The sequence below is a fragment of the Aphelocoma coerulescens genome, chromosome 34 (assembly GCF_041296385.1).
Source record: "Aphelocoma coerulescens isolate FSJ_1873_10779 chromosome 34, UR_Acoe_1.0, whole genome shotgun sequence".
Taxonomy (NCBI): Eukaryota; Metazoa; Chordata; class Aves; order Passeriformes; family Corvidae; genus Aphelocoma; species Aphelocoma coerulescens.
Genome location: NC_091045.1, coordinates 598,914 through 608,797, shown reverse-complemented (window position 1 = coordinate 608,797; position 9,884 = coordinate 598,914). Strand labels below are relative to the sequence as shown.

At 66.6% G+C, this 9,884-nt stretch overlaps 2 protein-coding genes across 2 annotated transcripts; both read left to right on the top strand.

Annotated features, from left to right (window-relative positions):
• Positions 1 to 17: 17 nt before the first annotated feature.
• LGALS4 (galectin 4) lies at positions 18 to 5,638 on the top strand. Its single transcript, XM_068998348.1, is given in 11 exon segments — positions 18 to 80; positions 705 to 793; positions 1,820 to 1,892; positions 1,894 to 2,022; positions 2,410 to 2,529; positions 2,700 to 2,723; positions 3,020 to 3,064; positions 3,177 to 3,206; positions 3,525 to 3,613; positions 4,848 to 5,019; positions 5,395 to 5,638. Coding segments are annotated over 11 exon segments (963 nt in total). The 5' UTR covers positions 18 to 35; the 3' UTR covers positions 5,542 to 5,638.
• A 1,009-nt stretch (positions 5,639 to 6,647) lies between these two features.
• EIF3K (eukaryotic translation initiation factor 3 subunit K) lies at positions 6,648 to 9,872 on the top strand. Its single transcript, XM_068998321.1, has 8 exons — positions 6,648 to 6,750; positions 7,169 to 7,267; positions 7,352 to 7,472; positions 8,214 to 8,288; positions 8,397 to 8,463; positions 8,876 to 8,953; positions 9,266 to 9,391; positions 9,745 to 9,872. Exons 1-8 carry the CDS (start codon positions 6,692 to 6,694, stop codon positions 9,774 to 9,776), a joined length of 657 nt encoding a protein of 218 aa, XP_068854422.1. The 5' UTR covers positions 6,648 to 6,691; the 3' UTR covers positions 9,777 to 9,872.
• Positions 9,873 to 9,884: the final 12 nt, after the last annotated feature.

The following is a 9,884-nucleotide window of genomic DNA, read 5'->3' as shown; positions in this document are numbered from 1 at the left end:
CTGTCCCCGCTGCCACTGTCACCGCTGCCACCACCATGACTTTCGTCCCCGCGCCCGGGTACACGCCCGCCTACAACCCGGTGCGTACCCCAAAAATGGGGGCTGGGGGCACCCCAAAAACCGGTGGGGGGGTTGGTAGGGCCCTGTGACCCTGCAGGGATGAAGATTGTGGTCCTGGAGGGGCCTGTCACCCCCCAAGGACAGGGGTTGGGGGGTCCCTGTCACCCCAAACCCAGGGGCCTGGGGAGTCCCTGTCACCTCCTAGTGGCATTTGGGGTCCCTGTCACCCCAAACCCGGGGGCCTGGGGGGTCCCTGTCACCTCCTAGTGGCATTTGGGGTCCCTGTCACCCCAAACCCGGGGGGAGTCTGGGGGTCCCTGTCACCCCAAACCCGGGGGGAGTCTGGGGGTCCCTGTCACCCCAAACCCGGGGAGCAGGGGGTCTGGGGGTCCCTGTCACCCCAAAGCCGGGGAGCGGGGGGTCTGGGGGTCCCTGTCACCCCAAACCCGGGGGGGAGGTAGAGTCTGGGGGTCCCTGTCACCCCAAACCCGGGGAGCAGGGGGTCTGGGGGTCCCTGTCACCCCAAACCCGGGGAGCGGGGGGTCTGGGGGTCCCTGTCACCCCAAACCCAGGGAGCAGGGGGTCTGGGGGTCCCTGTCACCTCGCGGTGACACTGGGCCCCCCCGACCCCGCTTTCCCGCCAGCCCTTGCCCTACGTGGCCCCCGTGGTCGGGGGGCTCTGGCCCGGGATGGCCATTTACGTGCAGGGGGTGGTGAAACCCCAACCTGACCGGTACTGGGGGCACTGGGGGGCACTGGGGGGACACTGGGGGGACACTGGGGGGACACTGGGAGGGACACAGGTGATGACAACGGTGACAATGGGGGGGGCTGGCCCCAGGTGAACCTGGTGGGGGGGCACAGGTACACGGGGGGACACCGTGGGGACACTGGGGGGTCCCGGGGGGACACTGGGGGATACAGGGTGACACCGGGGGGCACGGGGTGACATGAGGGTGACACTAAGGGACATGGGGGGTCCCGGGAGGACACTGAGGGACACTGGGGGACACTGGGGTGACACTGGGGGGTCCCGGGGTGACACTGGGGGACACTGGGGTGATACTGGGTGACCCCGCGGAGCATGGGGTGACACTGGGGTGACACTGAGGGACACTGGGGTAACACTGGGGTGACACTGGGTGACCCCGCGGAGCACGGGGTGACACTGGGGTGACACTGAGGGACACGGGGGGTCCCGGGAGGACACTGGGGTGACACTGGGGTGACACTGAGGGACACGGGGGGTCCCGGGAGGACACTGGGGTGACACTGGGGTGGCACTGGGGTGACACTGAGGGACACGGGGGGTCCCGGGAGGACACTGGGGGGACTCTGGGGTGGCACTGGGGTGACACTGGGGTGACACTGAGGGACACGGGGGGTCCCGGGAGGACACTGGGGTGGCCCTGGGGTGACACTGAGGGACACGGGGGGTCCCGGGAGGACACTGGGGGGACACTGGGGTGGCACTGGGGTGACACTGGGGTGACACTGAGGGACACGGGGGGTCCCGGGAGGACACTGGGGTGACACTGGGGTGGCACTGAGGGACACGGGGGGTCCCGGGAGGACACTGGGGTGGCACTGGGGTGACACTGGGGTGGCACTGGGGTGACACTGAGGGACACGGGGGGTCCCGGGAGGACACTGGGGTGGCACTGGGGTGACACTGGGGTGACACTGAGGGACACGGGGGGTCCCGGGAGGACACTGGGGTGGCACTGGGGTGGCACTGGGGTGACAATGCTGTCCCCAGGTTCCGCATCGACCTGGCCACGGGCCCCTCGGAGGCGGCGGACGTGGCGCTGCACCTGAACCCGCGCTTCGGCGGGGGGGGTCGCGGTGCTCAACAGCCGCCGGGGCAAGCGCTGGGGGGACGAGCAGCGCCGGGACCTGCACCCGCTCTGCCCGGGGGGGCCCTTCGAGATCGTCATCAGCGTCACCCCCGAGGGCTACCGGGTACCCTGCGGCGGCTTCGGGGGCCTAGGCGGGGATTTGGGGTGCCCGGGGGGGGCTGGGGGGGTCTAAAGGGGGTTATAGGGATCATCGGGGGGGGGGATTTGGGGTGCCCAAGGGGGGATTTGGGGGTCTAAAAGGGGTTATAGGGATCCTCAGGGGGGGATTTGGGGTGTCCAGGGGGGAATTTGGGGTGCCCAAGGGGGGATTTGGGGTGCCCAGGGGGAGCTGGGGGGTCTAAAGGGGGTTATAGGGATCCTCAGGGGGGGATTTGGGGTTCTGGGGTGTATTTGGGGTCCCGGGGCTGCATTTTGGGGTTGGGGGGCGGTGTCTGAGGTGTATTTGGGGTCCCGGGGGTGTTTCGGGGTGTCTGACCCGCTGTCCCCCCAGATCCTGGTGAACGGGACCTTCTTCGAGCAGTTCCCGCACCGGCTGCCCCCGGAGCAGGTGACAGCCGTGACCGTGGACGGGGACCTGGAGCTGCACTCGGCCTCGGTCATGGGCGGCGCGGTGAGAGCCCCCAGCCCCAAACCCCGCACCCCCAATTCCTCCCCAAACCTCCTCATTCCCCTCCCCGTACCCCCAAACCCACCCGGTGCCCCCCCCATCCCCTCACCTGGAGCTGAGGGGGGCGGGGGGACCCCCCCAAACCCCTCTGACCGCCCCCCTTTGCCTTGCAGGGCGCGTGTCCCCCGTGTGTCCCGGTGAGTCTGGGGCTGGGTGGGGGGTCCCCAAGGTGGGTTTGGGGGTACCCAAGGTGGGTTTGGGGGGTCCCCAGCTGGGTTTGGGGGGTCCCCAGCTGGGTTTGGGGGTACCCAAGGTGGGTTTGGGGATCCCCAGAGGAGTTTGGGGGTGCCCCAGGTGAGTTTGGGGCTCCCCAGGTGAGTTTGGGGGTGCCCAGGTGGGTTTGGGGCTCCCCAGGTGAGTTTGGGGGTGCCCAGGTGAGTTTGGGGGGCCCCCGGTGGGTTTTGTGCCCCCCTGACTGCTGTGCTCCCCCCAGGACATGCCGCAGATCACCCCCATTTACCCCAACTGTAACCTGCCGGTAAGTGGGGAGGGGTCTCCCCAAAACTGACCCCCACCCCCATCACGGGGGGTCCCCGGGGGTTCCCCGGGTGTCCCCCCACCCCGCTGACCCCACACTGTGCCCCCCGCAGGTGATGGGGCAGCCCCCCACCTTCCACCCGGTGAGTGCGGGGGGTTCTGGGGGCCTGGGGGGGTTTGGGGGGTCTCAGAGAGTATTTGGGGAGGGGTCCTGGGAGGCTTGGGGAGGTGCAGGGTGGATCTTGAGGAGGTTTGGGGGGCTCAGGGTAGGATTTGGGGTCCTGATGGGGTGACAGAAGGCTTTGGGGGGGTTCAGGGAGGGGACAAGAGGGCTTTGGGGGGGCTCGGAGGGTGGGATTTGGGTCCCTGGGGGGCTCTGGGGAGGTTGTTGGGATTTGGGGGCCCTGGGGGGGGTTGAAGGGGTCTCGCCCCCCTCCGAGCCCCCTGTTTTTGCCCCCCAGACTGTGCCCTTCATTGCCACCATTCCGGGAGGGCTCGTCCCCAAGAAAACCATCGTCATCAAGGGCTTCATCCCCCACGATGCCGGCAGGTACTGGAGACCCCCCGAAAACCCCTCCCCAAAATCCGCTGACCTCCCCCAAAACCCCCATGAAGGTCTTCATCCCCCTCAAAACCTCCTTCCCAACCCCCCTTGAGCCCCCCCAAAACTCCTTGACTCCGCCAAGGACACCAACCCCACAACCAAAATCCCCCCCAGGCCCCCTCAACTTCCCCTTGTGCCCTCTCTGGATCCCAAACCCCCCCCGTCACCCCTCCCAGGACCCCAAACCCCCCTGTCCCTGAACCTCCTGACCCATCAATCCCCAAACCCCCCCTGTCACCCCTCCCAGGACCCCAAATCCCCCCCAAACCCCCCTGTCCCTGAACCTCCTGACCCATCAATCCCCAAACCCCCCCCGTCACCCCTCCCAGGACCCCAAATCCCCCCCAAACCCCCCTGTCCCTGAACCTCCTGACCCATCAATCCCCAAACCCCCCCTGTCACCCCTCCCAGGACCCCAAATCCCCCCCAAACCCCCCTGTCCCTGAACCTCCTGACCCATCACCCCCCAAACCCCCCCTGTCACCCCTCCTGGGACCCCAAATCCCCCCCAAACCCCCCTGTCCCTGAACCTCCTGACCCATCACCCCCCAAACCCCCCCTGTCACCCTTCCCAGGACCCCAAATCCCCCCCAAACCCCCCTGTCCCTGAACCTCCTGACCCATCAATCCCCAAACCCCCCCCGTCACCCCTCCCGGGACCCCAAATCCCCCCCAAACCCCCCTGTCCCTGAACCTCCTGACCCATCACCCCCCAAACCCCCCCTGTCACCCCTCCCAGGACCCCAAATCCCCCCCAAACCCCCCTGTCCCTGAACCTCCTGACCCGTCACTCCCCCAAACCCCCCCTGTCATCCCTCCCAGGACCCCAAATCCCCCCCAAACCCCCCTCTCCCTGAACCTCCTGACCCATCAATCCCCAAACCCCCCCCGTCACCCCTCCCGGGACCCCAAATCCCCCTGTCCCTGAACCTCCTGACCCATCACCCCCCCAAACCCCCCCTGTCATCCCTCCCGGGACCCCAAATCCCCCCCAAACCCCCCTGTCCCTGAACCTCCTGACCCATCACCCCCCCAAACCCCCCCTGTCATCCCTCCCGGGACCCCAAACCCCCCTGTCCCTGAACCTCCTGACCTGTCACCCCCTGAACCCCCCCCGTCACCCCTCCCGGGACCCCAAATCCCCCCCAAACCCCCACCCCTGACCCCGTGTGCCCCCCAGGTTCCACATCAACCTGCGCGCGGGCCCGGGGGGGGACGTGGTGCTGCACTTGAACCCCCGCATGGACGAGGGGGGGGCCGTGGTCCGCAACGCCTTCCTGGGGGGCTGCTGGGGCGAGGAGGAGCGGGACATCAGCTGCTGCCACCCCTTCCAGCGCGGCCGCTACTTCGACGTGAGCGGGGAGGGGGCTCGGGGGGATTGTGGAGGCGTTGGAGGAGTTTTGGGGGGGTCCTGGGGGACTTTAGGGAGGGGATTCGGGGTCCTGGATGGGGCACAGGGGGGGGATTTGGAATGCGGGAGGGGGCTCTGGAGAGTTTGGGGGTCTCTTTGTGTGGCTCTTGGTGGGGTTTGGGGTGGGATTTGGGGTCCTCATGGGGGGTCGGAGGTGTTTTTGGGGTCCTGGCTGACTCTGGGGGGGGCACAGGGGGATTTGGGGGGGCTCTGGGAGGCGAACAGACTGAGATTTGGGATTTGGGGGTGGCTCCAGGGGGACTTTGGGGGTCTCTGTGGTGACGGCCCCCCTTTCACCCCCTCTCCCCCTCTCCAGCTGTCGATCCGCTGCGGGAACCATCGGTTCAAGGTGTTCGCCGAGGGGCAGCCGCTCCTCGATTTCCGCCACCGGGTCCCATCCGGGCCCCACGTGAACGTGCTGGAGATCGAGGGCGATGTCGTCCTGTCCTACGTCCACTTCTGACCCACAAGTGTCCCATAACTGCCCCGTAACTGCCCCGTAACAGCCTCGCAACTGCCCTGGGGCAGCCCCGTAACTGCCCCCCACAACTGCCCCCCACAACTGCCCCCCAACTGTCCTCTCCCTGCGCTGACCCCAATAAAGCTGTTCCTGCTCCGGCTCTGGAGACTGGAGGAAAAATAGGGTGGGAAAGGTGAGGGGAAAAGAGAAGGAAAAGTGAGGGGAACGTGGAGGGGAAAAGGGCGGGAACTGTGAGGGGAAAAGGGTGGGAAATGTGAGGGGAAAAGGGCGGGAACTGTGAGGGGAAAAGGGCGGGAAACGTGAGGGGAAAAGGGCGGGAAATGTGAGGGGAAAAGGGCGGGAAACGTGAGGGGAAAAGGGCGGGAACTGTGAGGGGAAAAGGGCGGGAAACATGAGGGGAAAAGGGCGGGAAGCGTGAGAGGAGAAAAGGGCGGGAAACGTGAGGGGAAAAGGGTGGGAACCGTGAGGGGAAAAGGGCGGGAAACGTGAGGGAAAAGGGCGGGAAACGTGAGGGGAAAAGGGTGGGAACCGTGAGGGGAAAAGGGCGGGAAACGTGAGGGAAAAGGGCGGGAAACGTGAGGGGAAAAGGGTGGGAAACGTGAGGGAAAAGGGCGGGAACCGTGAGGGGAAAAGGGCGGGAAACGTGAGGGGAAAAGGGCGGGAACCGTGACCCTCCCTGAGAACCCCTGAAACCCTCCACAAGCCCTCACGACCCCCCTGGGCCGTTACTGACCCCTTGTCCCCCCACTGCCTCCCCAGTTTGGCCCAGTTCAGCCTCACGCTGATCCCAATCCCAGTACAACCCAGCAGAATTCCAGCATGATCTGACTGTCCCTCCCAGTACAATCCTGGTGCGGCTGCAGTGTGAGGCCAGTGCGATCCCAGTTTGTCCCAGTCCCTCCCGTTATGCCCGCCCAGTGCCCACCCGCACCGCGGCGGCGGCTCGGCCCCAGCCCATCGCGGGTTCCCCGTTTTGTCCCCGCCCAGCCGGGGGCGCTGCCGGTACCGGAGGGGGCGTGGTCAGAGCGGGGGGCGCGGCCTCGCCGTGTGGGCGTGGCCAGGGACCTTCGGCCCCGCCCTCGCATGGCGAGGCGGAACTCGCCGTGACGTCACTTCCGGGAGAGCTGCGAACATGGCGCTGTTCGAGCAGATGCGGGCGAACGTGGGGAAACTGCTGCGGGGCATCGACCGGTACTGGGAGCACTGGGAGGGCACTGGGGACGGACTGGGGGGGAACGGGAGGGCGTGGGAGAGGGCTGGGGGGCCCTGGGGAGGTTGCGGGTGTTTAAAAGGGGCCCTGCGGGGGTCCCAGGGGTGTCATGGGAGGGTGCCAGGTGGGTCACGGGGGGTCCCAGGTGGGTCAGGGGGGTCCCAGGGGGGTCACGGGGGTCCCAGGTGGGTCACGGGGGGTCCCAGGTGGGTCACGGGGGTCCCAGGTGGGTCACGGGGGGTCCCAGGTGTATTATGGGGGGTCCCAGGGGGTCACGGGGGATCCCAGGTGTATCACGGGGGGTCCCAGAGGGGTCACGGGGGGTCCCAGGTGTGTCATGGGGGGTCCGGGGGTCCCAGGGGGGTCCCAGGAGGGTCCCAGCCCCCCTCACCTGCGCAGGTACAACCCCGAGAACCTGGCCACCCTGGAGCGCTACGTGGAGACCCAGGCCAAGGAGAACGCCTACGACCTGGAGGCCAACCTGGCCGTGTTGAAGCTGTGAGGGCTCCGGGGGGCTCTGGGGGGGGGTTTGGGGGTCCCTGAGCCCCCCCAGCCCCCTCACCTGGGCCCACCTGTGCGCAGGTACCAGTTCAACCCCGCCTTCTTCCAGACCGGGGTGACGGCGCAGATCCTGCTCAAGGCCCTCACCAACCTCCCGCACACCGACTTCACCCTCTGCAAGTGCATGATCGACCAGGCCCACGTATCCTGGGGAGCCCCGGGATTCCAGGGGGAACCCCCCCAGTTCCATGGGGAATCCCCCCAATTCCCTGGGGAACCCCGGGATTCCAGGGGGAACCCCCCCCCAGTTCCATGGGGAATCCCCCCAATTCCCTGGGGAACCCCGGGATTCCAGGGGGAACCCCCCCAGTTCCATGGGGATCCCCTCCAACTCCCTGGGGATCCCCCCAGCTCCCTGGGGAACCCCGGGATTCCATGGGGAACCCCCCCAGTTCCCTGGGGAACCCCGGGATTCCATGGGGAACCCCCCCAGCTCCCTGGGGATCCCCCCAATTCCCTGGGGAACCCTGGGATTCCATGGGGAATCCCCCCAGTGCCCTGGGGAACCCCCCCCAGTTCCATGGGGAACTCCCCAATTCCCTGGGGAACCTTGGGATTCGCTGGGGATCCCCCTCAATTCCATGGGGATCCCCCCAGTTCCATGGGGAACCCCCCCACTTCCCTGGGGATCACCTCAACTCCCTGGGGAACCAAATTCCATAAGAGCCCCCCCAGAATTCCATAGGGCCCCCCCCCCTTCCACCTGCCTCGCGCCCCTCAGTTCCACCTCTGAGAGGTCAAATGTGGTGTTTCTACCCTCAAAATTCCCCCCAGCCCCGTGGATTTTGGGATCTGGGAGGGGGAAATGTTCCGGGTTCAGCTGAGGGGGCACCTCTGCTCCCCCTTTTTTCCCGAATTTTCCCTTGACCTCCCCAAAATGCAGCAGGAGGAGCGGCCCATCCGGCAGATCCTGTACCTGGGGGAGCTGCTGGAGACCTGCCACTTCCAGTCCTTCTGGGTGAGTCCCCCGAAATCGGGAGGGAGGGGTCCCCGAAACCCGGGGGAGGGTCCTGGAGACAGAGGGGGGACCCCTAAATGTGGGGGGCGACCCCCGGAATTCCGGCAGCAAGCGCTGGATGAGAACATGGAGCTGCTGGAGGGGATCACCGGCTTCGAGGACTCCGTCAGGAAATGTGAGGGGGGATTTGGGGGGTCCTGGGAGGGGGGTTGGGGGTCCTGGGGGGCTCAAGGGGGGGCCTGGGGAGGTCCTGAAGGGGTTTGTGGGGTTCTGGAGGGGGGTGGGGGGAATCTTGAGGGGGTTTTGGGGGTCCTGAGTTTTCTCTGGAAGTTCTTGCAGGAACCTGGGGGTGGTTCAGGGGGGATTCAGGGGTCCCTGAGGGGGTTTTGGGGGTTCCTGAGGGGGTTTTGGGGGTACAGGGGTGTCCTGAGGGGGAATTGGGGCATCCTGGAGAGGATCTGTGGGATCCTGGGGAGGTATCGGGGGGGTTGTTTGGGGAGCCTGGTGGGTATTTGGGGGGTCCAGAGGGGCTCTGGGGGTTCTGGGCAGTTTTGAGGGGGTCAGTGACTCCGTGGGGGTCCCCCCAGTCATTTGCCACGTGGTGGGGATCACGTACCAGCACATCGACCGCTGGCTGCTCGCCGAGATGCTGGGGGACCTCTCAGGTGAGGGGGCCTGGGCGTCCTGGAGGGGGTTTGGGGGGTTCTGGAGGTGATTTCGGGGGTCCTGGGGTGTTGGGGGTCTTTTGGGGGTCCTGGGGAGGTGCAGGGGGGTCCTGAGGAGGCTCTGGGAGGGGCTTGGTGCGATACAGGGGGGTTTTGGGGCACCTCTGGGAGTACACCAGGTGGTTTTAGAGCAAAACTGTGTATCTGGGTGGTACAGGGGGGTCCTGTGGGGATACAGGGGGGGGTTTTGGGGGGATCGTGGGGGTGTTTTGGGGGTGTCCGAGCCCCCTCCGACCCTGCCGTGGCCCCCAGAGTCGCAGCTGCGGGTGTGGATGAGCAAGTACGGGTGGACGGAGCCGGAGCCGGGGCGGATCCTGATCTCCAACCAGGAGGAGAACATCAAACCCAAGAACATCGTGGAGAAGATCGACTTCGACAGTGGGTTGGGGGGATTGGGGTATCCTGGCGAGAGTTTAGGGAGGTTTTTGGGGAGTTGGGGGGTCCTGAGGGGGTTTGGGGGGCTTTGGACGTTACAGGGAGGTTCCATGGAGATTTTGGGGGTCCTGGGGAGGTGCAGAGGGGTCCTGGAGGAGGTTTGGGGGATCTCGAGAGGGTTTGGGGCAGGGTTGGGGGCAATACAGGAGGGTCCTGGGGGTGTCCTGAGGAGTTTTGGATGGGTTTTGGGGATGCGGGGAGGGGTACAGGAGAGGCCCAGGGGTTTCTGAGGGAGCCTGGAAGTGGTGGGGGGGCTGTCCCGGGAGCTCCCCCCAACTCACCTATTTATCCCACAGGTGTGTCCAGCATCATGGCGTCCTCTCTCTGAGCCCCCCCAGAACCGAGCCCTCAACGCCGACCCCCCAATACCAACCCCCCAACCCCGACCCTCCCCAGTTTAACCAGTAAAGAGACTCCAAGGCGGGACTGGGCTCGT